We start from the raw sequence: 27,887 nt of genomic DNA, 5'->3' as shown, positions 1-27,887 counted from the left end.
GGTAGATCATATTGATTGCTTAGAGTCGACAGAGACTCAACTGCCTGGATGGACAAATAGAGTAGCTACACACATACCGACTGGGGACGAGGATGCTGGTCAGAACTAAAGAGACCCATGCACCACCACATTTGTCTGATTTTTTCTCGTTAATGATGGATAAAACACCGTGACAAGTGCAGTGACGTCAGCAGGTGCAGTGGCGTCAGCGCCCCTTCGCCCCGCCCCCCGTCAGAAGGCGTAAAGTCCATCCAGAGGCGCAGTGATACCTCGCTGGAGACGGACGGAGGCGGACGACCACCATGCGGGGCTCCTACCTGCCGCTGCCGCTGGCGCTGTTGGCCCTGCTGGGGTCCTGCAGCAGCCTGGAAGTTCCGCTCAAGCAGGTGCCTGTCGATAATCGCCCTAAACTTTATTTCTTCTCTTGGGATTACATTTACAGTCAGTTTTCAACACTTCTGGATTTTTGTGATAGATATAGATCTAGATATAGATCTTTCAATGAAGGACTGACTGAGTGATTGTAAAGTAGGTTTTTGTGGTTTCTTTGATTTTGTTTTTTTCATTTTTTTCTTGTTCTGCTTAAATCAATATGATGTGTTTTGGGCATTGTTATTTGTATTACTAGTTGACACTGCTAACAAACACAGAGTATCCTTATGTTCCGCGTGTGTATATTGAAGGGCTTTGCAAATTTGCTTTGACATTGTTTTAAAGGCCAGCCTGCAATTTTGGTAGGATTTGTTAATGCAGCATTAGTATCATCAAGGACTCACTCCAGGGACCCAAGAGACGAGAAGGATAATAGATGTGTGAATGTCGTCACGGTGCTTCGGACTCTGAGAGCAATGCTCTCTTGTTCTGTTTGCACTGCACACTCACATTTTGGAGCACAACAAGAGAATTGGGAGAAAGATCAAAGGTTAAGGTTATTTCTAGAACTTTTTTCATCAACATTTATTTAACATTACTTGATGTTAACTACTAACGCAGGTTCATTTCAGGATTTGATATGTGTCACATCGGAATTTTACTTTATATATAAAAAGTGTAGCAGAAGCAAGTTCCTAAACTGTAAAACTTGTTCATGTAGATCTGCTTTGTAGCTGTCTATACCAATATTGACACATATTTTAACACAGATTGATTAAAACGTAACAGAATCTTGCAGATGAGTCAGCATCTCATCAGGTCTGAGCTATTTGCAATTATCTTTGTCCAGCAAGCGTTCTAAAGTGTAATGGAAACCAAAATTGACCCCTGAAACAGTAATTATTTAGTCTAAACATGCAGGTTATTGTGCAGTAGATACGCTGTCTAACCTTGCCTGTGTCTGTATAACCAGTTCTGTGATCCAACGACCAATGGTACCATTTACGACTACAGTGCCCAGGTTCTAAATGGGCCCCTCAAAGTGGACTTCAGCGATTTCAGAGGAAAGTTCGTCCTCTTTGTCAATGTCGCCACATACTGATCGTACACCTACCAGTACAAAGGTGAGAAGAGGCGCCACGCACGTCAGAACCTTCACTTCCTATTGAAAATGAATCGCGTCTTAGTAATTTTTTTCATTTTATTTTTTCCCCACACTGGCCATCAGATCTGAATGCACTACAGGAAGAGCTGAGAGATTGTGGATTCATCATTCTCGGCTTTCCCTCCAACCAATTCGGGAAACAGGAGCCAGGAGCACCTGCTGAAATTCTGCCAGGATTAAAGTGAGAAACGCTGCGTTGGGTTACTCTGTAATCTATTGAAACATGTTCAGTAACAGAACCTTTAGAAGTGGATCCTGTCAGTCAACATGGCTTCATTTCATTTGGAAAACCTGTGTGTGTGTGTGTGTGTGTGTGTGTGTGTGTGTGTGTGTGTGTGTGTGTGTGTGTGTGTGTGTGTGTGTGTGTGTGTGCGCAGAGAAGTAATCTCGGGTTCCATGACCTTTTTTTTTAAAGTACGCAGCCCAACCACTGTAGATTTATTGTCTTAAAGAAAATGTCGGCCTGCTGTCCATTTACAAAGTGTTCAGACCTTCACTGCCCTCTTCCCGGATTCCAGGTATGTTAGACCAGGCAAAGGATTCGTGCCAAACTTCCAGCTGTTTTCGAAGGACGACGTGAATGGAGAGAATGAACAAGGAGTTTACACCTTCCTTAAGGTAAATGATCCTCTGCATTTCTGAAGGCTTTTCACGTGATGGGCGACGCCCCCTCGTGGTTGGTGACGGTATTGTAAGCGGTCCCTTAAAGTGGGATTTACTCATTTTACATGTTAAGGCATTGTTTTTTTTGCAAGTACTCACATTTATGTGCAACAATGTGCAATTCACCACTCTTAAAAAAAGTCACTCCTTTTTCGTGTGTCTGATTATTAAGTCTCCATACAGAGGTTATTTACTTTCATGTCTTCTGTAATGTCATGCGCAGAACTCCTGCTCTCCAGTCGGAGGGGACCTTGGCGACCATGTGGGCAGGTTGTTTTGGGAGCCCATGAGGATCAGCGACATCAAATGGAATTTTGAAAAGTTCCTTGTGGGACCGGATGGGAAGCCAATAATGAGGTGGCACCCATCGATCGAAGTGCCTGAAGTCAGGGCTGACATTTACAAACACCTGCATGAGAATAAAATTTTGGATTAGATTTTATTCCATCGTAGTGAAAATAGTGAGTTAGCATTATTAAGCAATGTCAACACGTTCTGATCCGCGAAAATGGGATGGTGAATGAAAAAGAGGCTTGAAAGCAGAAACTCTGTGGTGCCTATTTTGATCCTGTTGATCAGGGCAGCTCTTTAGTGCATTCAGGCTGCCCTGCTATCCAACAGTGTCTTTCCATCTTCTCATCTCAGAACCTGTTGGACATTAATATAATAAATCATGAAAAAAGCATTCAAAAGTCTCATTTTTTCTTTCAGAATAAACCTCCATTTGATTCAAGTGTAAACATGAATGATCAGGGTGACATGCTAATAAACGTTTTATTTAACCAGTGAAGATACAAAAAAGTTTTGAAAAGAGCTACAAGCTAAGAAAATACAATTGGCAGCATTTACAATGAAACCTTCAAGAGAAGCTTCATTTCAGCTCTTGACCATCAGGATCATGTTTAGAAGTAAATCTGATGAAAAACTATGACTGTGCAGTGTCTTCCTTGTGAGGAGCTGTCCAGGTAATATTGGCTGTAAAGCCGAGATGCTGGAATCTTCTAAAAAGAATTTAATTTCAGCACCAGGCTGATGACAACTCACATAATTGTGACAGAGCAGGCTGAAGAGATGTCGGCGCTAATCCTGATACATGGAAAAGAGTGTCAGAATGAGCGATCGAATCCAGTGTGGTCAAGTAAAAGTGTTGTTTAATGAGATTAGGTCCATCATAATGGAAAAAAAAAAGGCTTGTATGTCTCATACAAACATACAATGTCAATATCTACAATACAATATTGGGATTACACAACAACATAGAACAGCATTACTAAAGACAATGATTTACATATAGTCAATGCAACTATCAAAACAGCAGATTATAAATAAATTATCAATCACAATCATGTTTTTGGTATGACTCATTTCCCCAAATTATTGTATTTCAACAACCACTTTTGAACATTTACACACATGGGACAGTTCTATAACATTGATGGTACTGCAGAAATCAATGTTTACATTGTAAATTCTGATTTAATGTACCAATAGAATCATCGTTGGAATGAATAAGTGCAGTCTTCCTCATACTGGGGAATGGCTTACTTTAGCTCTACAAGTGTCATGTGTTACATTTGCAGAGAGACTATAGCATAGGTGTATGTCATGAAACAGAACGTTAAATTATTCCAACATATTTAACAGATTACTTCCGTCTGATTAAAAAAAAAAAAAAAAAACACATGTATTCAGAATAGTGAAGTGTCTCACAAATAGCCTTATAAAACCCAAGTATAAACAACATTACAATAGTATATCTACAGTTCGGTAGGAAAATTATAGATCAAATCACACCTTGTCAACTCAAAAACAAACTGTTTTCATGCTACTACCCAGACTCCAACAGGTGGGTACAGTGATGCATTTAGTGCTTTCCAGGGTCAATATTCTGACGCTCCCTTTTCCCAAATCCTGTTCCTCCCGTCCCCGCGGCTGCTGCTGCTGCTCCTCCTCCTCCTCCTCCTCCCCCTCCTCCTCCTCCTCCTCCAGCTGCTGCTGCTGTTGCTGCACCAGGCTGATCTACAGACGCACAGAAGAGCACCACAATCGTCACTGCTGCGCACATTTCAGTTGGGTTGATAGAAACCAGAACAAGTGAGAAGATACCAAAGCAGTAATGGAGGCTATGAGAGGATAAATGACTGATAGGTGTATGATGGCCTCATACCTGCGTTTTCTGGTGGTGGTCTGGAACTCTCGCCCACTGCTCTGGCTCCTCTGGGCTGTGGAAATGATGACTGCCATGGAAAACCCTGACCAAAATAGATGACGAGGGGGTCTGAGTTCAAAATACTAAATGCACGTATTCACCACAACAAGCAGCCCTCAAAGTTTTGCCAGAAGCCAAGAATGATTATTGATTATGAGCAACAAGTAGACCTGATTGTGCCTGAATAATGCTTCCAATGGATAGGGGGAATAGAGGAAGAGAAAAAGAGCCCATTTTTCTCAGTGTACCAGAATCACTCCAGAAACAGAGGGACCTTTGAGGACCCTTACCGGGGTGACAGGCTGGAAGTCTCGTACAGGGGGTGGTGCTGCGGTGGCTGCGGCTGTGGCGCCTGGTGCATTGGGCATCCGGGGAGGGAAGTGTATGGGCCAGCCCTCAAGGCCCTGCGGTCCCACCTGCACAAAGGGACCACAGTAGGGAGGGCTCAGCGGGCCATTCACTGAGCCTGACGTAGGGTCTGAGGTACGTCTTTCCTGCTGCTGCCCCTATGAGGGATCATAAGTACACACGTGATCCCTGATCTGTGTACAGCTCCTACTGTTGATGGCCCTGTCATGGCAGGGGCCACTGCTGACCTTCGACCCTGCAGCGGCTGCGCCTCCCACAGTGGAGTGAAAATGTTCCACCTGATGATGCCAAAAGCACTGACAGTCATTGATGCCACAGCGAGGCTCAGTTCTGGAGTACCGATGTGCTCATTAAATTTATTACTGTGAGCTCCTTGTTGGGGCTGCACTTTGTCACAAGAGGGCGCTAATCTGCAAGGTTTAAAGAGAAACTGAGTTCTGGCTCTGTCGGCCATCTCAGCCACCTACCTGATCTGGTGGTACCACTTCATTCAAAAATACAATAAAATAAACAACACTATCTGCAACACTGTGCTACTCTTGGCTGCAGCAGTACCTGTTTATGATGCTGCATCTGCAGTCTCTCCAGCTTGCATCTCTCCGTTCGTTCTCTCTGACACTCATTCTGCGCCTGATGAAGCTGAGCCAAAAAATAAAAGTTTAAGAGAGCAGTTCAGTCGTAACTCAAGTCAAACTGAGGCCTTTGCTAAGTCACGCGAGGCCACATACGGGAGAATAAATGCAGTAACTATATCTTACTTGATTGGTCAGATTAGTAATCTGGCCCTGCAGTCTCTCGACTTGCCGCCTCAAGTCTTCTTTTTCCTCATTCATTCGCTCTCTGTCACTCCTCTCTTTTCTGAAGTCCTCCTCAAAAATTTTGACCTGAAGTTGGGACATATAAATGAGGAGTACATCCCACTATTGCCACAGAAGCCCTGAAACTTTCTGTGCCATCCACACAATATCTGACCTGTTCCTTCAGCACTGCTATTTGCGTCAGCAGTTCCTGTTTCTTCAGATTGTTGGCAGCGTCGGCAAAATTACCCTGGCCAGGTGGTTGTTGGGAGGATGAAGGTGAATGAAGGTTTAAGGCTTCTTCCAAAGCCTAATGTGAGAAAAATCCAACATGACCACATATAGGCGCGGATCATTGTTTTGTTTTTTCCTGTTCCACAGGTGTTCCACACTCACCCTGTTGAGGCGTTGAATTTCCTTCTCCTGATACTCCCTCTGTTTGCTCAGGGGCAGCAGTTGATCCTGCAGGTAGCGAATCTTCTGCTTCAGCTCCGTGGTCTCAGAGTTGAGACACTCTTTCTCACCCTGAAACACGCAGACATGCTTGAAAAACACGTTTTCTTTTCTGTGTCCTGCTATTGTTAGGCTGCACACTGGCACCGGTAAAAACAAAAGATACAGCAGACATATCAACTGCTAAGCCTGAGCCACCTGTTGCCAGCTCCACCGTTTCATTTCCTCATTTGAACCAACAAACGCACACGCGTGTACAGATTTTACTAACAGAAAATAAAACTCCATCACTATCCCAGCCAAAGCTTAAAGATCAGAGCTCAGAATTGGGTCAAACCCTTTTGTTTTCCCAGTCTCACCTGTACATTTTCAATCTTGGACTTGGCCAACAGCAGCTTCTTGTCATAGTCTCGCTGCCTCTGCTCTCGTTCTGCCTCCAGCTCTAGCACAGTTTTCTGGGACTCAGCCAATCGTTGTCTGAGATCTGTAATCTGATGGACAACGTGAACTTGTTTACCTGCTTGCAGAGACGAGATCTCAGAGACAAACCGCAAAAATATCAACAACGCAATTTGGTGACACGAGCTCTTCGGTAGAGATGATGTAAATGAAACAAATTAAGAGTTAACAAAATAAAAACCAAACCACAAATAACATAAGCAAATGTGCTTTGGTGTTAACTATGAAGAACCCCAATGACGCAAATGGATATATCTATGGTTGTGTGGTTTAGACCCAAGGTTGCATCGTGTCTCGCAAAACAGTGTCAATGTAGGTTTGTTTGAGTTTGGTGCATGTATGTGTGTCTGTGTGCGCGTAACTGCCCTCTGACTGCACCACAGCAGGAAGTCAGAAGGTATGAGAGAGGTGAGGGGAATTTTTACAAAGGTGTGACAAGCTTGGTGGTTAAGATACTTTCAGATAGCAAACTACAACATGACTACACTTTTTCCACAGGAGAAGCAAAATAATTGAATGCATTATTTTTATAAAAAATGCACTCAACAGACATGCATGCTAAACCCCTGTTAGCTTTTATTTAAAAACGATGCAGCACTTTACATTCTAAAGCTCTATGGTAAGATATTGCACTCCTCTTTTCCTGCTTGGTAAAGAACTTTAAAGCTAATTCTGACCTGTTATTAGTGTTAATGTACATTGTTGGTCACTGGGCAGCTGAAAACAGTTCACAAAACTGTTATTTTAGACCTTCATTGGCCTTTACAACATGTTTTTTACAGGGACTAAAGGACACTTCACAACGTACAAGTATCTATCTATCTATCTATCTATCTCTATCTATCTCTATCTATCATCTATCTATCATCTATCTATCTATCTATCTCTATCTATCATCTATCTATCATCTATCTATCTATCTATCTCTATCTATCTCTATCTATCATCTATCTATCTATCTATCTATATTTCTACTGACATTTTAAAGTGCTTTGTTGAGAATCTTAAGAACTCATTGTAATTTTGAATTTTGTTATATGCCAGTGAAAGCAAAACGATTACGAAAGGGCTACAAGAAGTTTGCCATGGAGAAATAGGTTGTAGCTCTCATTCTGCAACTGTAAATCAGCCAAGTACACAGCATCTTCCCACACTCTCCATCACAATGGAGTCATTACAGTACCTTCTGTTCAAACTGTGACTTCATGGCGTTCCACTGAATGTCCCACTGTTTGTTCACCTCTAGTACCTGTAAAAGGCAGTGAAACAGTGAGACTTGGGAAAAAAACGACCACAAGTTTTCCCCAATGGCACAAAAGGGACGAGCAGTAAGAACAATAGACTCACATCCTTTCTCTGCTTCTCCAAAAGCTTGATCTTCTTTTCATATACCTCCACATCACAGGGCTTAGATGGGGTTTTCTCTGCAGCTTTTCCACTCTGCAGCACGCAAAAATATTCCTTCATTACTCGAATAGGGAAGTTCATCAATAGTGTCTATTTTGATTTGAGGAAATGAAAAGAAAAACCCATTTTAAATAAGAGCCAAGAAAGTTGTACAAACCATGTGTAAATAACTGTAAATTAAAAAGACACCAAGTAGTAAAATGTTGTTGTTTTTTTAGTATAATTTTCCCTACCTTCTGGGGTGTGCTGACCTCCATCTTGGGCCGTACGGCGGGCGATTCCTCCTTCACCGGCTCCTCTTTAGCCTCTGCAGCTTCGGCATCAGTTGGAACTGAGGATGATCCAGGCGTCGCTGCCGCCACTCCACCCGTCACCAACTCCTTCAGTTTCTGATTCTCTTGCCTGAAATCAGGCCAGAAAGTGAAAATGGAACCTGTTTGGAGCATTACCAGCATGTGTTCGTGTTTTGGAATACTCTGGGATGACCGTTGGGAAGACCCTACAATACAGGCTGGCTAAAACTGAAAGCAGAACAACTTCCCGCAAAATGTAAGAGAATGCTCGGCTGTCAGCATTGGTGATGTAAACCAGTCAGAGGAACCTCTAAGAGTGAGGATGTTATTCCAAATTTAGTAGGTAAGAGCAGCCCAAATGAATAAGCAGTAGGGATCTTTGTACAAGACCCTTTTAGAATAGGACCTTATTGGATGGTGTTTCAGCCTAACAATAGAAGAAGAAAAAAAGAGAGAACTATAAATCACCTTAGATGTTCCAAGTCTCGATTCCTGATGAGATGATCTTCTTCCATTTTCTTTCGGAGCTCATTGTTCTCCTGCCTGAGCTGCTCACAGAGAGTCTGAATATCATAAAAGGAAAGGCACCGTGAGTAATAAAACATGCTCATATTCTGTATAAAGACGGTGATAAATATTTAAAGGCACATATCACAAAGGAGGAGTTTCCATTTTCAGATTATAACTATCGCACCAACAACACCACATAATCATTCCTAAACTGGAGCCTAATATGCCACTGGAAGTCCTACGTCTCAAGTTATTCCCATTGCTGGCAAATCGACAACTTTATCCTAAGAAGCTACCTTGGAGCAGAAACACAAAATGGGCATTGACCACCAGTCATTAGGCTTCCTACCTGTAGGAGGGAGGTCCTCTGTTCATTCTTCTGCACTTTAGAAGAAAGATGGTGAAACTCTACAGCCATCCGACCGAGGTGAGCCAACAGCTGGTTGGGGTTGGACTCCTCTGCGAATATACTGAAAGAGCTCTCGAGCCTCTTCAGCTGGCTCGCCAGCTCGATGTTCTCCTGAGGCAGGAGCGGGATAACTCCTGCTGCCGACCCGGCCTGTAAAGATGGGAACAGATGAGATCAGAGCCAGAGATTCCTTTTAAAATGACCCAGCATGTGTCAGGACAAATGGAATGAGTCATCTTGATGCCATTTCCATGACACGTACGGGCAGGATTTGATACGTTGAACCAGTTTTTCCTGCTATATTCAATGTAGTGTAAAACAATGAAAACTCTTTAACTGAAACCAAAAATAATCTGGCCTAGTTCATATAAAATGTATATTAGATCAGTCGGTACCATTAGATTTAATGTGTGTACCTAAAATACTCTTGTATAGTATCCTAGTAACCCATTCCCTTGATGTAACAAGTTAAGGACTCAGTTGCGCAATTCTAGTCCGTAATAATCTTGGACTTTCCCAAGGAAGACTCAGGAAGGCTATCCCAGTATTGAGTTTGTCAATGACTCATGAAATTTGTAGTTTAAACATCACTTTGGGCAAACATTGACACAACAGCCAACCACGTGCTGTATTTATGATTAGCAGTGTATCTTCTGATCTGTCTCTCTGTCTAAATAGATAACTTAAGTATCACCATTTCCCATCCCTTTGTCTTAACTAACATGGGGGTTTGGGTACGTACAGTCAAGGCATCTGTGGTCTTCGCATCAATATTCCCAACCTCTAATTCGGGAGAGGCTTCCTGTAAAAACCCAAAAGTTGGCTGTAGGTCAGATGATACAATGCTAATTTATTTGTAATTTAAAAATGTATTTAGAAATTGCATACATTGGGCTTCTCAGGCTGAAGTGTCTTCCCTACACAGCTTGTTTGTTCTTCCTCCTGCTCTGCAGTAGGGTGTAAACGGGTTTTGCCTGAGATAAGCAGGAATAACGGTTAAGAAAACGTTGTTACACTTATATAGCTGAACTGAGGAAAACTATGAAATCGATCTACAAAATCAAAGAGTAATTTGTGGCCCATGTGACCTACTTTGTGTCTCACTCTGAACAGGCCCTCCCATACACAGACTAGCTGCAAAGCTGGATGACTTGAGGGCCTCGTTGTCTCGCACAAGTTCCTCCACTCGTTGCCGAAGCCTTGAAGCCTCCGACTGAGATTCTTCTAACAAATCACCTGCGGGGCACCAGGAGATCTTTTCTCTGTCTGACACCACTGTATATCTTTTGACTTGAACAGTCCTCAAACACTATATGATCAACTTTAGTGAGAAATTCTATAGACGCAGCACTTCTTCTGATGAGTCAAAAAAGAAACAATCAGACTAGTCACATTACTGGTATGTAGACATTTCAATAAATGCAGATCATCGGGTTTTACAACATGCTACCTCATTTACTGCTTTGGAGTTTCCCCTCAAGTATTTATAGTGCCACTGCAGACACATGGCGCTGAACATTTTCTTTGCATAAAATCTAGTAACATTAGGCATCTGCTGTCCTTTTTATTTTGGTATGGCAAACTGGAAAACAAGACATTCTTCAGCAGGGACACACAGCAGATGTAAATTACCTCTATCCCCAGATTTAAGATACCGGTAACCATTTTGCTTTCGGGAACCTACCTAAGCTTTTAAGTCCCTTCATCCGCTCCCTCAGTATGCTGTTTTCCTCCAGTAGCTGTCGATAGCTGCATCCTCCGGCAGCCTCCTCTCTGGCTTTGACCTCGCTCCCACCCGGATCATAGATGCGGTATGGACCTTTCCCTTCCATTGCCAACCTTCAATTCCTAAACATTGTCCTCTGAACTGTGGGAGGAAAAATAACCCACTGAATTAAAAAAAAACACAAAAAAACAAAAAAAAACCTTTGCGACTGCAGGATGTTACTGAGCCCGATTCGGGTTCTGATTATGAATGCAAGAGTAAAATGTCAATAAACATCTAGAGGAAGGCAAAAGCAAAACTGAAGCACGGAATGAGGAAAAGAACATTATGAAAACACTGTCATAGCACAGCTATATAACAACCCCCGAGTCAAAGGTTTTCCACTGGTAGAATCCCCCCCCCCCCATTGTTTATCATAACACGAGCCTTAAAGTCGAAGATAAAAAGTCCAGGATTTAAATTAGGGACCACCGAAGGAAGATTTTAAAAAATATATGTTATTTTGCTGCTATGCAACTAAAGTGAAAGGCTTGGAAAGAATGGTGTATTTTGTAGTGAATTATAGCAAATGCAACGTTCATATCCCAACTAAGAGGGACAAAAGAAAATAGACTATTACACTACAAACTGGTTTAGTTTTCTTCACAAACGCCTAATTCAAAAGTCGACAGCCAAAGACAGCATAATAAAGCTAATCGTATCTGTCTTGATTGGCTGAAGAAAGCTAATATTAGTTTTCGCTGTTGTCATGCAAATTGCTAGCAACATCCTCGTTAGCAGTCGGCTAGCTAACACAGGGGAACACAGTCTAATGACAGTAAAGGGGACTAAGGTAGTAGTTCCTCTATTTTACCCACCAGATGTGGCTTTATCGATCCAGCGACTCGGTCGAAAAGCGGAGTTAAATCGCAAATCAAAGACAAAGAGGTACCTTTTGTGTGAATACCTTTCAGCTGGAAGTGGCCCTTTCGTCTCTCTGCCCAGACATCTATCGCGGAAGTGATTTTACTGCTCCGTGCTTTAACCCATGAATGTATCTTTAGAACTGGATCCAGCGAGAGCGAGCGCTCAGCCTCGTTTCAAATATCCCCTGCCGGCCACCGTAGGTACTGCAGCCCCGTTATTCTGCGTTTCGGCTGTCTTCGGTTGGTTTAAAAGACAGCCGCGGTCGCTGGTGCCTCAGATTGAATGTTCTTCGAATGGGTAAAGGTGGTTTATCATAACTCAGTTATTATCACAATCTATGGACTACAGAGCCATCCTCCGCTCGTAAGGCGGAAGTAAGGGGCGTGGCTTGTCCTCTCCGATTCTTATTGGAATGTACAGGCGCCAGTTCGTCTGTAGAAAAGATCCAATTTGTCATTAATCCATGTTATATTTAATAAATGGCATTGGCTATGACTATAAAACATCATTATTCAATTGAAAGCATCACTTAAAGTATTTAATTGTACTTGAAGGATAGAAAAGTACCGGTAAACAAGACCTATTAAAATAAAAATCATTTACTTGTAAAATAATCCCCCACCATTTCAAATGAATTGTGCAATAGTCTGATGAGCCGTTTGAACTTTGTTTCCCTCGTTTTTCTTCATTGATAATTTTAGAAATGTCCTACTGGGGAGTTTCTCTTGTTGCATCAACAGCATTTCCAAAGAACGAGGTCAATATCTAGTTGATACGAACTAGCGGAAAACAAATGCTTCACTTAAGTTCTCAGAAATGCATGTTTTAATGTCGACACTTCGCTTCAAATGTCTTTACAATGTCTTTACATTTAATTTGTTCAAACCGATGTTGTTCTTACAGTAACATAGCAAGAGAGTAATACCGTATAAGTAATTACTTTATTTATGACTTAGAATTTCTCTAAATAGGCTCATTAGAGAAATTATTTGCCGTAGTTGATATTTCTCTGTGAGAAGCTAATATGACTATTTTAATTGAGTAATATTGTGAAATGTAAATGTCACCTTGTCCCATTCTTGGAACATAAATGTATCAGTCTGTTCCAGCTCATCGGAAGATTGTGAAGTAACTATGCAGCATAGAAACATTCAATCATCAGTCAATGATCCACTAATTTCTTAATTTAATTACAACTCCCTGACCTACCACAAAGGAGCAGTTTAAAGCAATAGTGACATCTTGTGGGAATTAACCTACTTGGAATTCACAGATGTATTTCCTAAACGCACCAAAGTCCAAAATTGAGAAACCTTTGGCCTGATACTCCTACAATTACTCCTAACCACTCAAGGTTTCGTGGTATTTAGCTGAAAAACCATCCACTGAAACGACTCACACAAATACCAAATAAGGTATGATTTGTCTACCCCTTGTTTAATTCTTTAGCAACAAGAAAAAGCTTAAGGACTTCTCAGAAAGGTCTACAGGAGAACCGCAAGAGAATCCAGTCAAATTAAAGGTGTGGGACTGGAACTGTCAAGCTCCAACATTAGCCTGTGTTCAATTCATTCCAGTTTTTTCTTTTTCTTTTTTTTATTATTTTTTTTACATTAACCTTGGAGTCTTTAAAGGAAAAACCTGTGTGGTTAACACAGGAGAAACATTTTCTGTGGCATTATTTGGTATAAACATCGCTTGTGCCTTCTGCATCAATGATATTATCTTTTGTATTATGAGTAATAAGTACATAAGTTCTTTTGAAGATTCAAAGGTGTCAATTTAAACTACCAAACAGAATAACTACATTAGCTGTCTGCCCGAAAGTTTCATGAGAGAATAGAGATGGCGATGAAAGAATAAAGTCTATATAAAACAAACTAAACAGTCAATGAAGCTGCTCATGAGTTCTGTCTGGGTTCCGTAAACCACAAGTAATGGCGTCTAAAGATCCTACAAGAAAACACAAGGAACCGTGCAGAAGTCTGACTTGTCCATGTGGTTGTTCAAATGTCATCTTAGTGAAATTAGGACAAGTCGTTGAGCAGGTTAACAGCCTTTTAACTGAACCCATATTCCAATAAATTAAGAAAGTTGCAAATGCAGGCTGAAAGCGGAGCAGAACGAATGGCAAAGGCTTAAATTTCCAGATATTGAATTGGTGGAGGACTGCGTGGGGCTCGTTTTAAGGTGTGCTGGATTTATTTGAATTTTTTGGTATAAAATGGCAAAGGAAATAATTGTAATCATTGAACTGTGTCTAAAAGTTATAGGAGCATGAACAGGGATGTTACTCCTCAGTTTACATCAGCTCAGCACAGATATTTTTGCCTTCTGTCTGCACGACCCTGGTTTTGATTTTAAGACAATTCTTTATAAATAGTTATCAATAGCCTTCACTATACCTTTTAAATGGTGGGACTCCACCCTTTATTCCTGCATACTTTGCTACAAGACTTCCTTTATAGTCTCCATCCAAACCAACTTATCTGGACCTCATTTAAAGGCTTGTCTATGAGTGTGAACTGTATTTTTTTGTTCTCTTTATCTATTAAAGTTCTCTTTAAGGCACAACGTTTTTAAAGACAATGTTAATATGTCTGGAAACATGATAATAAGATGTGAAATTAGTTCCGTTGTCCCTTGAACTTGCTAATAGCTGCAAAAGCTGCGATGCTGCAGTAGGAAACGCGTTGCATGGTGGGTGCAGAGGGGAGCCAAACATTGCTGACACAATTTCCTGATAAAAATATTCCAAAATATATTTCCGTTGCTGCAAAAGAGAAAAAAGTGGGTTTATACTGTAGATTAAGTAAAAAGGCTAAATACCACTGCTGCATTGCCGCACACAAGGGACTCAGTCTCTGCTCAGTAGACATGAGCAGCTGAGAGTCATTAGATCTGGAGTATAAAATGATGTTTTGTACCAGACTTAATTTATCTTCATTATCTCTTGAGACCAGAAACCAGCCCTACTTTGCCTCTTTGCGCAACAGTTTAAATTTGGAATGTGACTTCCAGTCGGCTTATCAAATGATAGAATTAAAAATTTAAAGTTTGTTTAAAATCGATGATATGGATTTGGAGTGTTTACTGGGGTATTTAAGCATGTTCACCCCATCTATCAGCATAGAGAGACGCATCTTTACCATCCCATATTTAAAACGTAGCAAAAAAAAAAACAACGCAGCGCTGACACAGTAAATCTAACCTGGCCCTTGTTCAATCAACAGTTTAATGAGCTATTCCGTTTCTGTCAGCGGGGTGCTTTTTTTTTTTTTTAGGAAATTGGCAAATAAGAGGGGGAAGTAAATTCAGTGCGAGAGTTGGGGGATTCCCATAACCTAGTAAAATGGCCTGATACTGTATGCTGAGTTTCAACAGTATCTGCTGTGTGTCCGACTGTGCAGCCGGTCTTCACCGATCAACTCAACCCAAGAACAAAACACCACATAAGCTTCCAGCACACAGGCCACACATTAGTTACACTACAGCAGAAAGAGGCCTTGTATGACCACATACATAGAGCACGGCAGGTTATCAGGACTGCACAGGAAATCATCAGAGAGGCCTCTCGTGCCGTCAGTGCCAGGCAGTAAGTGAAGCCAAATATATGCTGCACAAACTGTTCTGAGCCCAGCAGCTCACACTTCCCCAGCTGTCAGGAGGGTAATTCACCAGTGAATACTTAGACAATAACTGTCTATTAGTAACACGTCTACAGAAATAATTATCTGTGATGGCAAGTGACAGGCTGGCTGGGCCATTTAAAGTGGGACTGCTGCACACTTTATTTGTTGCCTTGGATTTTGGAGGCCTGTGGGGGATTTCCTTACCACACAAAACATCTTTTTTTTTTCCTTTCCTCTTTCAACCCTGAGACGGGCCAACAACAGCTGCGCGCATACGTAGGCAATGAGTTGAGACACTGACAAGAACAGCGAGCAGAAATAAATAGGTTGGTTTGAAACAGCCCAAAATGGCCTGGTTTGATCAGGTGGATTAAAACAAACAGAATTATTTACTTCATCTCTAGTTTTGTGGCCCCACTTTGGACAAAAGAGATTTTAACATGGAAGATTCACACATAGCACAAAGCACTTTATTAAGGCATAGATGACACTTCGACGCCATCGTACAGGAGGACACCTTCCAGTCTGCGTCGCGTGTGTAGCGCAAACTAATGTGAGCATTTTTATGTAACAGCTGACCGTAAAAAATCAAATAAAGCCCCGAAGCTCGGCAGTCACATGAGAGCAGGGAGCAGATACTGACATTAGCCATCGCAGTTTCACTCTGCTCAGGCTTTTTTTGGGAGGGGGTGAAGTAGGAGCCACAGTGATGTGAAGGCGTTAATCTTCCCCTCCGCAGAGGATCAACAGGGTTTTACGGTAGTCTCCTGATGTGTCACCCTGAAGAAAAAAAGAGAAAGTAGAAAACACACTATGAACAATGCAAAGATGTTACTTTCCACACCACAAAATTAGGATTTAAATGGAAGGAAGAAAGTGAACAATCTTACACAGTATATTTACAGCCAACACAGTGCAGTCATTTTAAAACTACAAACAGGGAGTTGGCTTAGGTTAGCACAAAGTAAAGGAAAACCTGTTTTTTCAGCAGTATTCCTTTTTTTATTAATTTAGTTAATAACCAATAATAATTACACTATGTACACATCAGTCTAAACTGTTATGATCAGTACTCTTCCATACTTGTTAATAGTTCTGCTAAAGCAGGTAATATCACAAGCTTTGTCTCTAGGAGACAGAATGTCTCTGCACAACTACACAGCAGAGAGGAAGTGGAGCAGGGAAATTCCTAAAGAGCTGTGCACTAGCTACCGACGCATCAATCATCGAAGGAAGCTGTACCCCACCACCTCACCACAGCAGCAGAAAAAGGATGTGCAACAGCAGCACAGACAATGGCTCATGACAAACACACAAAACTCCAGCAGAACACTCAGGTGACGGATGATGAGGCAGTAAACACACCACACCAATGTTAGTAGACAAGGACCGGGACTTACGATCATAGTTTCTACCTGGATGAATTCATGAAGGGAGACATCGTGTGTTTCCTTGAACTCTTTGCGAATAGTGAAAAGGTCAATCTCACTACGGGACACCATGATCCGAATCAGCGCCCTGTCGTCTGTACCGAGGCCCTGCAGGGGGGAGATTAGGTTGGGCCACTCACGTGAAGTAAACTGAATATCCCAAATCAAATCTATGTCAAACATTAACAAATACCTTCATGGCTTTGTATAAGCGGTCCGCTAAATAGGAGGGTTGGTTCTTAACGCTGCAAACTGCAAAGCACAGAGAGTGAGTTCAGCACAGTCAGCACCTACAGGGTAGCAAATCATAGTGACATTTAGACAATTATTACCTATAGCATAAAAGGTGTTTTTCACATCCCCCGACATCTCCTTCTTAATGATCTGTTCGATGTCTTTGTTGGAGAATCTGACAAACTCCTGGAATACTGTAAAGAGGAGGAACGAATGAGCAGCTACCACCAGTTAAAACCATGTATATTTCTTTAACCTTCGGCGTCTGGGTGAACTTTTACCTTTCCTAAGATGGGGAAAACTTCTGGTGCACAGAATACTCATGAACTTCACCTTCATGTCATCAGATTCTGCATTGCATGCGGCCGCCAGTTCCTGGCAAGTTACGGTGGAGCTTCATTACCATTTATAAGGCAAGATTATGCAAAAATGTAAAGTTTTACAATGACTCACTTGGGCATCGGCGTCAGCTCGTTCCAGGTCTGCAGGACCCTCCTCCCTTGCACCCTAATGAGATCAAACACACCAATTATTTCCGGTGTATTAAGAATCTTTGGTTGTCTCAGCTGTAGGTTGACATTTTCAGAGCACTTGTTAAATTGATATTTCTGTTCTTTGTCACACTCAGACAAACTGCAGACAGAAGTGGGTGTGGAAACTACAGACATTGAGAGTTCTCACGTACCTGCACCAGAGAGACAAGGATTCGACAGAAGAGGCCAGAAGTGTCAGACTGAATGGCTTCTTCTAGGGTCTTTTTATAGGCTGTGGATGTAAGTACATAATGAATGGCGTGTGAGGGGCTCTATGAGGAGATTTTAGGCTCTTTTTGTGTCCTACTCACCAGCCTGATAAGCAGCATTCATGGCCTGTATTTCATCATTGCTTCTGGTAACCAGAATCTCAATCAGAGCGTGTTCATCTGTCCCTGCACCCTGACACAAATGAAGAAATTTAAAAAATAAATGGAAACAGAAGCCCAGAAATCGGAATTCTTATTCCCTTTTCAAAGTGTCAAGATTTCAAATGTCAGAAATAATTTATTTGAAAATGAGTTTGGAGAGGAATTGACCCTTTTCCCCTTCATGATGCACACATTCATTAAATGTTAGCAATAACCTCACATGCAGCCTGACATTCATTTGCATCAGCCTAACCTCCATTGCCTTCTTCATCATTTTAGCATCAAACTCTGCAGGAGTCAGCATAAGTCCAATGATGAGCCTCTCCAAGTTCTTTGACAGCTCAGACTTGAGATCCTTCATCAGGTCCTGAGGACAGAACAATCATAAATGTTAGTTGCAGTTGGCGCAACAACTAGTGTTCATTAATAACTTGTGACCCTACCCTCCCCAGCAGGGATTTGAAGGTCTGCCTTATCTCTTGCCTCTGAGCATTGCTTCTCTGTGCTACAATGTCGATGATTGCGTCTTCATCTGTTCCTGTGAATGTTAGGGAGCAACATTTGTAAAACACCTTTAGTGGAGCTAATGTTGTATAAAGGAGCTTCAGCTTTTGGGGTTGCATACCGAAACCCTTCATGGCTTTCCTCAGAGCTTGTGCATCGGCAGCGGGGTCGAAGTTGGCTGCAGGGCGGACGGTTGGCCTCAGCTGAGGAAGCAAAAGCAGCTTTAGGGGAAGCAGATTCACTTATCCTTCTTTTATTAAATTGCGCAACAAAACATTTAGAATAAAGGCTCAAAACAATATGCAAAACACGCAACAGAAACGGATGCGTAGATTATCCACGGACATGGTCACAGAGAAGACATCATACGGAATTACGATCGCCTGACTGACAGACAGTGAGCCCACACAACGTCTGAGGCCATGACGCTGACAGTGAAAAGGCTCAGTTAGTTCCTGTTGACCAGGATCATTCTGATGTTCACTCAATGGTTTAATAAGCACACAGTTGCAAAGGTGAATATTTGTATTTGCGTGAACTGCATCAGGATGCAAACGTCACTGTCTGAAGCAAACACAGAACTATTACAGCATTAGGTGCGGCCTGGTAGATGTGAGTGTTTGGGATGCATGCCAATGGCCAAACATGCAGAAGCTTCTAAAATGGGAGCAGATGGGGCGGGGGGCAAACCTGGACTTTGGTCATGGCACTTAATTCCCACATCTTGTAGGCTATCTGAGCAGCTTCAGGGAAGAATTCTCCTGCTAAACTGCAATGTTGAGTTTGAAACAAGACAGGAAACCTTTAACAGGACAGTATGGTTAAATTTGAGAAAATTTTTTTTTAATCTGTAACCTTATTTAAAGTAATGCTTTCACTTGGACTGCAGCCGGAGAGTACTCACATTTTATGATGCACATGCATGCTTGACTAAAATTTGTGTTTTTTTTAAAACAATTAAGTGGTTCACCACTGAGAGTCTGCTATCACCACTAGAGTCCCTCCAAAGACAGGTGGGAGGCATCGAGACAGCAGAAACTCACAGTCTGTTCTGTGACTGCAGCCCAAGATGAATCTGTTTAAAATCTATTGGAAGAATGTGAATATCTATCCCACCACTTAGTTATTCCTTATATCCTATTTTTTTAAATTGAACCTCAAATAATTTAACTAAATCACAGAGACCCTGTTTTCTGTTTATGAAGGCAGTACTAGAGAAAACCAGTAGTGAAGGAAATGTCGCAACTCTACTCTATACAGGCGGTAACAGCACATTAAAACAGTGTTTTGTTGCCCCCTGCTGGTTGCTGCTGTAGCTTGCAACCATTTTACTACTTACTCGTCATCTCCTCCACACAGATTAAGCAGAGTCCTCTTGTAATCTCCTGACGTGTCGTCCTGAGCGGTTTCAGCATACAGAGATTTGGGTTATTGATTGGCTGTTATCATTACTGAACTGTAACCAAGTCACTCTAACTACATCCTCCTCAATAACCAACCTTGATCATGTTATAAAGTGACTTTTCATATCTAAGACGGAAACATTCTCTGATGTCCAACATGTCTATCTCAGAGCGGGAAATCATGATCCGGATAAGGGTGTTGTCAGCTGTTCCAAGACCCTGGAAATAACAGAGAGAACTTTTCAGGACACAGAGGCAACTGGAAAGGCTATTGCAAGAAATTAGCTCTTATTCCCAGGACTGATGATATAATTTTGTTCTTACAACTTGTTCTCAATGTATCAGTTCGGCAGAACTTTCTTCTTAAAAATACTTTATTCTTTTTCTTGCATTCTCCAAAAAACAAAGAACCTCCTGTCTTGTGCAGAGTACGGAATGGCCTCAAGCGATCCTTATCAAGTTTACCGGTATATACAGTATATCACATCAAAACAATCAATTGCACTTTGCCACTAAGAAAAATAGATTCCCCATATCTTATCTTGGACTTGTTTACCTTCATTGACTTATAAAGACACCTGGCAAAGAACATGGGAACACTCCTCACGCACTGGACTGTATAAGGAGAGAACAAGTTAAATAGGCAGCTTATGCTTCTGCCCGACCAGATTTTGCTTTCACTGTTTCTTACCAACAGCTAGCATCAGCCTCTCAAAGTCCCCAGACAGCTCATTCTTTATGCTGTCCTCTATTGACAGCTCTGTAATCTTCTGATATTCATCAAAAACTGTGAGAAAAGAAAGCCTAATTACACGCTTCCAGGCAACGTTAATGTCTTTTCTAGTATAACAAAGATGCTGAATTGGTGTGCTGCAGTTCGACGTCAAAGAGTTCAGGTGCACCACTGTTCTAATGTTCTCACCCATGCGGAGGTGCGTCACACTGCGGTTCCCCAAGATCATGATGAATTTCGCCTCGTCGGTTCCCCACTGCTCTTCCCCGGCTGCAAACAAGTCCTAATAAAATGGGTACAGCAGTTACCAATGAATGTGAGGTGCGACATGTGCAACAGGTGTGAGTGTAAATATCAGGAATTTTCATAGACAGGCGAGCAGGTCGGGTGGTAGCAGGGTAAACAGAAAACGCTGCAATAGATGTTTATTCATCAGTCCTTGTGGAAACCCTGCAAAACATCTAATACAAATTACTAGACAACAACTGACAGTAAATTCCAACTATGCTGGATAAACAACAGTTGTCAACAGAAATGACGGCTCGAAAAGGAGGCTTTATTCAGTCGGAAAAGATTCCCATGGGAATTTAACAGGGAGGTAACGGGAAGGAACGCCGGACACATCAGCTCGTTTTACACGACGCTGATTAATTTAATGTTCGAGAAAACACAGAGCACAGAAGCTTGCAAAATAAAAAGTAAATTACGATTATCAGGCATTGCCCATTAATGTCACTTCAAACCTCTGTTCAAGGACGACCGGAATGCAGCCGCTGTAAGGAGTATTAGGAAGTGACATTGGCTGGAGATAGAGCTGTAGAGCATGACGCAGGAGGACACCGAGAAGCAGGAGGATTTCTTCTTTTATGTATCTGTTATGGAAGAATGTGCTGGATGCGAGCCAAGCTAATTAAATCAGTTAAATCATATTCTCACCATTATAGTTTACAGTCTTTGCTTTGTATGGGACCTGCTATCTTGTGTTTTCCCCCTCCCTTTAGGCACATTTGAATTCTGTATAACTAGCGACCTCCTAATCTAAATAAAAGATGTGTCTCAGGATGGATTCTCTCATGTTTTAGGTCGTCCAAACCTAACAATAATGAACAGGAAACTGAAACTGTCATCATATATATATCAAAGTTTATCCTTAAAGTGTAAATTCACTGAGCATGCTGTGCTTCTCCACTGCTCAAGCTTAATTTCTCACCAGTGCGTCCTGTTCCACCAGGCTTGCATCCACCACTCCTGACTCATCCCTGGACCCCTGCAACCATCAAACATGCTGATCAGTCTCGTGGTTGGAAGTGTACCCTCATATAAAGATCATGTCTGGCGGTGAGCATACCTGGAGTAAGACGATCAACATCTTCTTGAAGTGACCTGAAGTGTCAACGATCACATCCTCCTCCAGGTCGCTGCCATAGGCTGGAGACAGAGACAGAGGTAAAACACTGTCGACTGATTCAACGCCCCATTTAAATCCGTCTTACCATCTTTGTACGCTGTGACCATCTCGTGCATTTGTTTGTTGTTTCTAGATGCCAGTACTTCAATGAGGCACTTTTCATTCGTTCCGACCCCCTGCAAACAGTGAATCGGGTACGATGTACAGTTAAATGAGAGGAAAAGGGGTTTTTAAATATGGGGATTAGTGACGGTCTTACTTTAATGGCATCGTGGATTTCTTTGGCGTCGTGGTAGGCCGGGGCTCTCATCAGACTGACGATGAGACGCTCAAATTTGCCAGTCAGCTCATATTTCAGATCTTCAATCAGGTCCTGTTGGAGGAACAAAAACAAAACCCAGAGTTTAAATTACGATGATGTATAATTTTAAGTTATTCCATGTCACCATAATATGTCTGGAAATTAATACAAAGTTATTTCACCTTTCCAAAGCTGTTTTTGTAGGCTGTAATGACTTCCTGCCTCTGGGCGTTGTTTCTTGATGTGATTAAATCCAAAATGGCCTCTTTGTCGCTACCTGGAGAACACGAGGCACAATTTTAAATGCTGAGGAGAGTCGCAGACATTGCCTGCTGATATTTGAGCATCACTTTTTTAGTGTTGGAGGGTGGACACACTCACCGATCCCTTTCATAGCATTGTAAAGGGTCTCGGCGTCGGCACTGGGGTCAAAGTCAGGAGCAGCTGTAATTGTACCTCTGAACACCTGCACATAACAATGTATAAAACCATCAGTTTGAGCCCAGTCAAATTAGCTGGGCCAGAAATATGTGAAGTTTTGTATGATCCCAGACATACAAACTCATTTATGCAAGCAGCCTCACATCTTTGGCATGTTTAAATGACGTGAACAAAAGGCAGCATTTCGGCACTTTAGAACACACTTGCCAAAAAGTGCTGAATCGCTGCAGTTTTAACTACGGTGGCTGCAAAGGAACAAAGTTGACTGTGTCTTGAAACGAGGCAGAGGAACATTCCAGCACCCCCGAGTCTTTACTACTAACAAAATAAAAAATTTTTTTTTCCAAAGTCAAAAAAGAAATTGACAGCTAGCATGCTAAGCACACTGTAAAGTAGACAGTATATATGATCTCTTTATTAAAAATCTTGGACTTTTATCACTTGATACACGTTCCAAATACAGATCTTCATGGATCGTTGCTATTATTTGCATAACCTAGAATTCTTTGCACGGTGGGCAAAGTTGAAGTCCGTGGATGTGGCAGAGGAGGGGCAAATGGGGCAAGCAGTGTAAAAGTCCAGGTCAGTGCAGCAGCTACCCCTGTTTCACCCCTGAGGAAAACTGTCAGACCACTTCAGGACTCTGGTCTTTAGGTTTAGGTCTTTGCAGGGGCTTCAGAAGATCTCTGGCTGTTTCAACAGTTTTAAATTAAAAGTAACAACAGAGGAAACAGCGCCGTCATCCGACACCAACACGGTCCTATTCACTACCAGATATAGGAATACGTGTCCTGCAGCTGCTGCTGGGGAGATTACTGCAGCACCGTGGAAGGCAGCCAAACTGCACACAGCACATGCTGCGACCCTGCGACTCCCCACAACAGCTGGGGAGCTTCGTACACATAGCAACGATCCACAAACACAAGCACTAATGACAGGGCTAATCACATTTCCTGCCGTGAATTCGTTACATACTCTGGGCGATTATTTGGGTTATTACATGTATAATTACAGCTTGGAAAATGATAACAGATATCTGCCACAAGCCTTACGTTATTCTTTGAGTCTGCACGGCAGTGACACCCTACACTGCTGTAGGTATGCTGCTGAGGAAGGTGACCTCACGCTTATTAAAGCTGCTCTGAGGTGCACAAAACTTAATAAAACACATATCACAATGCTAAACCTTGACGTTTTACCAACTTACCATTTTTGGGTTTGGTCTTCTGTGTCAACTCTGCAGAAATCCAAAAGTTCAGTTCTAAAAACACAAATGCTGAGTTAGAGCTGAAGAATTTCCAAACCCTGCAGCAGAATGAATGAGTCTAGTAGAACTGGGCACACTCCTAGATCAGCAGGTGGGATATATTGTGAGGGACAGCTTGTATTTAAAAAAAATAAAAAAAACTATAGAGAAAATTATTCTTTTACGCGCTGAAACTAACTTAAAGCACAAAAGGAGGATTCGAAGGTCAGTTAAAAATAACCCACTACTGAGTGGTAGAGGGTTAAACCAGTTATACCAGGTCTGGATCCGGACCTGGCTTTGCTGGGTATCTGGCTCGGTTCACTGCTGTGTGATCCCAACCAGAATCCTTCTAGAATCACGATAATTCTGCAGTTAAAGCAGAATATTCGGATCCAGGTTTGTCTGAAACAAACGTGAGGCTCTCCCAGAATAGCCTGCGCGGTTGGCAAGATCTTGGCTGGGGGGTGGGGGTGAAGGTTTGGCCGGGGCCCTCTGGAAGGAGCCCCACCCTTGACTGCACCCCGTTAAGACTGGCCAAGCAATACATGAAACATCATGCGGTCACGCTCGTGTCCCGGCTGACGGTGACGCTGCAAACTTCTCCAGAAGTTAGCCATGTCCATGTCTTACCGTGTCCGACAGTCGGTGTCCTCCTGCGACAGCTGTCCTCCAGTCCTCCTGCAGCGGCTCCGTCCAGACGGGACCCGCTCCGTCTCTCTGACTCGGCGTCCCGTTACGTGTCCACGCGTTACGTCACGACACTCTTGTGCGGCAGCCTTTGGAGCGTGCGTGCGTGCGTGCGCAAGCTGTGGAAGAGTGTATAAAATCGCCTCTTTTTAAATTTTAAACGTGTTCAATTCCTAATTTAGTGAAAATAATGTTGCATTCAAAATGCTTCTGATAAATAAGTGGAGCCGTGAACATTGACGTAATTGGCTTTCAGACACTTGGAAAACAATATATGTCTATTGATATTAGATTTGGAATTCATTGGACTCTGTCAAAATCGATATTTGATTCTGTTCCATACATACGATTTTTTAAATTCATTTTTCCACTCTTAATTGACATATTTTATTCAAATAATCATTACTCAAATGACTAATTTCTCAAGTTAGCAAAGGGGCGAATAATGGGGAAACAGGTTTAACAGGAAAAACTGATGTAATAAAGTTACTGCACATAATAAAATCCCTTTAATTTGAAACGTGAAGTCAAATCTCTGTCTCTACATTAACGTAGACCATGAGAAGAAGCTATGAGAGAAGCCTCCCAGCACTACTATGAGAGTTTGTCTGCACTATTTCTGTGCTGTCAGGCATCTCTTCCAGTAAGGGGGAGTGCACACTGGAATAGTTCTGTGTGTGTGTGTGTGTGTGAGTGTGTGTGTGTGTGTGTGTGTGTGTGTGTGTGTGTGTGAGAGAGAGAGTGTGTGGTGGGGGGGTCATATTTGCACTTTAGTCCAAAGATTATTAAAGCCATCTACTATGGTCTATTACTGGTGCTGTGGGAGGCACAAACTCTGACAATCCCTTATTGGCTTCAATTTATTTCAGTTGATTGTTTTAGATTTTTGCCATGTGGTTATTGTTGACAGAGCAGGGTGCACAAAAGCCACATTTTAAAGTCTATGTGTGAGGTAAAGGCCCCGGTTCAACAGAGCCTGTCTGGAGGGAGATGCCACACACGCCAGTAATGAACTGGGTTTTCTACACGGTCCTCTTCTGCATTTAGGATGCGCTGCGGGTTTATCATGACAATATGATCAAACTATCTACATTCTCTCATTCACACACACACACACACACACACACACAAATCTCATTATTTAATGAACTGACTATACCTGTTAACTCACAATCTAATCAATAAACGTACATTAACTGTAACCCCATGTCTGAACAAGTCATGAATGGAGCATAAAGGCTTTTTTTTGGCGTGATGCAGATTTGTTATTCACAACTCTGACCCTGTTGGGGAGAATTTGGGAGTGAGAAAGGCTACTTTGTGAGTAATTCCATTGAGTGGGAGGGTCACACAGTCCAGCCTTGTATATATTGCAGAAGAAATTATGTTTCTCGCATCGGAGGCAGCAGTCCGGATATTTTTTCCGCTGTCTTCTGCTGTTTTCACCCCAACTTGACAAGGTTCTTGTGCGACATAAGACAAGGTAAAGAACTTGAGCAATGCGTCAGAAAGTGAGACAAACTCCTAAAATGTGTTTTGTATTTTGAACTTAAATACTGGATATGTGTAAGGCCACATAAAATAGGCTTTTATACTGTACACTCTGTGTGGCTAAACAATGCATTCATGAACAAAGTTTGTGTGGTCAACTTCCAGGTCACATGTAGTACGCCTGCACCTTCTCGAATGGCCTTCTGGAGAAGTTATGATAACAGTGGTATCTGCAGATAAGAAACCATAACTTTAAATTATATCAGAAGTAATTAGACCGTCTCGAACATTTTCCCTCTGGGCTCCTGCCTTCTGAAGTAGATGCCAGCAGGGATTAGGAGCTGATATCCCCTGATGTGAGCTGAGAAGGTGAAAGCTGCCTTTTCAGTAAAGTGTGCAGCCTGTTGTGGCCCACATGCACGCATGCATAAGCCCTGAAAGAAGCTTTGTCTTTCCCTGTTTCATTAAACCATTAGTGTAGCAGGGGGACACGACTGAGGAAAATGATGCTAATAAGTAGCAGGAAACATGCAGCTTAGCTGTGTTGCAAAGTTCACTGACTATTTCCATACAGCCATGCGTGTAAGGTAGAGTTCCCATCCAGTTATTTCCCCAGAATTGTTCTTCATTTATCATCAGCTGTCTCAGTAAAACAAACGTCTCTCCCAGGACAATATATGCCCCCCCCCCCCCCCCCCATTTTCTTTTTTCTTTTTCGGGGTGTAAGATGTAAATATTTCTTTTTATTGTTCTATAGGCCAGAAAGGCTTCTCCTTATTTCCCCTGCTTTATTCCTATTTATAGCTTAGGTCATACATCCCGTCAGGTGCCCACAGTGCACCTTGACCCCCATTCTGGTGCGCAAAGAAGAAAACTTCAGGTTAAATTCTTCCGAGTGGAGCATCTTCCTTTCTTTCGAGTTTTGAAATGGCAAGTGACGAGGAAGGATATGGAGCAAATACATACAAGCCTCCATCACAAAAAGATGTTTGAATGAATACCGTCCACATTTTCCACCATGTCGGCGAGGCTCAGTAAAATATGGAGGAAAGATGTTGGACATATATATTTATATATAAATATAAAGCGTCAGGCTTGGTGTTGGCCACATGATGCCACTGAAAACTCCTGCATTATTAAAATTGTAATGTCTCCCTTGCTGTGTAACATGAGGAAGATGAAGAACTTTCTGCATTTCTTCCTCCTTATGATGCTGGATTCACGTGAAATGGGAAAGAAAGTGGTCAAGCTTTTTTGGGTTTGTTTTTTGAAACAAATCCAAGGTGGCAAACCCAAGGTACTTTGTAGGTAATGACTTCCTGTCCCAAATAATTAAGAAATAAATGAAATAAATAAATAGTCTTTACACTGATAAAACCTTTAGCAGTTTCTATACTATACTACTATTCTATCCTAATTTAATTGATTGTTTTTATTATTTTTTTATTTAAGGTCAGAAACAAAGAGAATTTCAGTGGTAAACTGTTTATGACCATCGGTATAAAGATACAGCACGATTTGTGCTGTGACTTCTGAGCTTTTTTCATCAGATATGAGCAGATTTCTGTCAAAAACAACTCTATTATTGGTGCACTCTGATAGCACACTTTTCAACAAGTGTGAAAGCAAAGACCTTACAAGAAAAACAGGGGGAGAGTGTTACATTTCAGACAGAATGTCACATTTCTGAGTAGCTGAAGTTGAAGGAAGTACCTGCATGCCTACTATAACT

The 27,887-nt window shown here is 42.0% G+C and overlaps 3 protein-coding genes across 10 annotated transcripts; 1 reads left to right on the top strand and 2 right to left on the bottom strand.

Annotated features, from left to right (window-relative positions):
* Positions 1-228: 228 nt before the first annotated feature.
* gpx3 (glutathione peroxidase 3) lies at positions 229-2,885 on the top strand. Of its 2 annotated transcripts, XM_029847812.1 has the most exons (6): positions 253-386; positions 718-922; positions 1,346-1,496; positions 1,601-1,718; positions 2,056-2,155; positions 2,424-2,885. In XM_029847812.1, the coding sequence occupies exons 2-6, from the start codon at positions 809-811 to the stop codon at positions 2,634-2,636; spliced, it is 696 nt and encodes a 231-aa protein (XP_029703672.1). In that variant the 5' UTR covers positions 253-386; positions 718-808; the 3' UTR covers positions 2,637-2,885. The 2 variants fall into 2 exon arrangements, with proteins under 2 accessions (XP_003970586.2, XP_029703672.1); XM_003970537.3 differs by lacking the exon at positions 718-922 and having other exon boundaries at positions 229-386.
* A 444-nt stretch (positions 2,886-3,329) lies between these two features.
* On the bottom strand, positions 3,330-12,052 carry tnip1 (TNFAIP3 interacting protein 1). 6 transcript variants are annotated; one of them, XM_029847807.1, is made up of 18 exons: positions 11,690-12,052; positions 10,791-10,973; positions 10,199-10,342; positions 9,995-10,080; positions 9,849-9,908; positions 9,047-9,256; positions 8,656-8,750; positions 8,128-8,296; positions 7,835-7,984; positions 7,671-7,736; positions 6,388-6,519; positions 5,972-6,100; positions 5,751-5,885; positions 5,537-5,662; positions 5,334-5,417; positions 4,700-4,915; positions 4,368-4,452; positions 3,330-4,219 (listed from the first exon to the last, which is right to left on the bottom strand). In XM_029847807.1, exons 2-18 carry the CDS (start codon positions 10,936-10,938, stop codon positions 4,065-4,067), a joined length of 2,190 nt encoding a protein of 729 aa, XP_029703667.1. In that variant the 5' UTR covers positions 10,939-10,973; positions 11,690-12,052; the 3' UTR covers positions 3,330-4,064. The 6 variants fall into 6 exon arrangements, with proteins under 6 accessions (XP_029703667.1, XP_029703666.1, XP_029703665.1 ...); XM_029847806.1 differs by having other exon boundaries at positions 11,764-12,051; XM_029847805.1 differs by having other exon boundaries at positions 11,779-12,051.
* Positions 12,053-15,818: 3,766 nt separating this feature from the next.
* anxa6 (annexin A6) lies at positions 15,819-24,747 on the bottom strand. Of its 2 annotated transcripts, none has more exons than XM_003970519.3 (25): positions 24,608-24,747; positions 23,936-23,989; positions 22,669-22,753; positions 22,470-22,564; positions 22,246-22,359; positions 22,072-22,162; positions 21,927-22,006; positions 21,789-21,845; positions 20,768-20,861; positions 20,537-20,632; positions 20,402-20,460; positions 19,942-20,064; positions 19,782-19,840; positions 19,133-19,211; positions 18,564-18,645; positions 18,382-18,476; positions 18,192-18,305; positions 17,879-17,969; positions 17,720-17,799; positions 17,488-17,541; positions 17,316-17,409; positions 17,133-17,228; positions 16,994-17,052; positions 16,771-16,908; positions 15,819-16,150 (listed from the first exon to the last, which is right to left on the bottom strand). In XM_003970519.3, exons 2-25 carry the CDS (start codon positions 23,936-23,938, stop codon positions 16,091-16,093), a joined length of 1,998 nt encoding a protein of 665 aa, XP_003970568.1. In that variant the 5' UTR covers positions 23,939-23,989; positions 24,608-24,747; the 3' UTR covers positions 15,819-16,090. The 2 variants fall into 2 exon arrangements, with proteins under 2 accessions (XP_003970568.1, XP_011609133.1); XM_011610831.2 differs by having other exon boundaries at positions 16,786-16,908.
* Between the last annotated feature and the right edge of the window lie 3,140 nt (positions 24,748-27,887).

This window comes from Takifugu rubripes, chromosome 14, assembly GCF_901000725.2.
Source record: "Takifugu rubripes chromosome 14, fTakRub1.2, whole genome shotgun sequence".
NCBI lineage: Eukaryota > Metazoa > Chordata > Actinopteri > Tetraodontiformes > Tetraodontidae > Takifugu > Takifugu rubripes.
This window is presented reverse-complemented; position numbering and strand designations above follow the sequence as displayed.

Bases quoted from the DNA above. Each gene is read 5' to 3' on its own strand.
- tnip1 (XM_029847807.1), bottom strand. From the start codon at position 10,938: ATGGAAGGGAAAGGTCCATACCGCATCTATGATCCGGGTGGGAGCGAG. The intron at 5,663-5,750 runs GTCAGATATTGT...TCCCAACTTCAG, and splicing joins TAGCAGTGCTGAAGGAACAG to GTCAAAATTTTTGAGGAGGA. The intron at 4,220-4,367 runs GTATGAGGCCAT...GTGCGTCTGTAG, and splicing joins ACCACCACCAGAAAACGCAG to ATCAGCCTGGTGCAGCAACA.
- anxa6 (XM_003970519.3), bottom strand. The intron at 20,461-20,536 runs GTAAGAAACAGT...CTCCTTATACAG, and splicing joins GAGGCTGATGCTAGCTGTTG to TCCAGTGCGTGAGGAGTGTT. The intron at 17,410-17,487 runs GTGAGTCATTGT...GTAACTTGCCAG, and splicing joins GAGCTGACGCCGATGCCCAA to GAACTGGCGGCCGCATGCAA.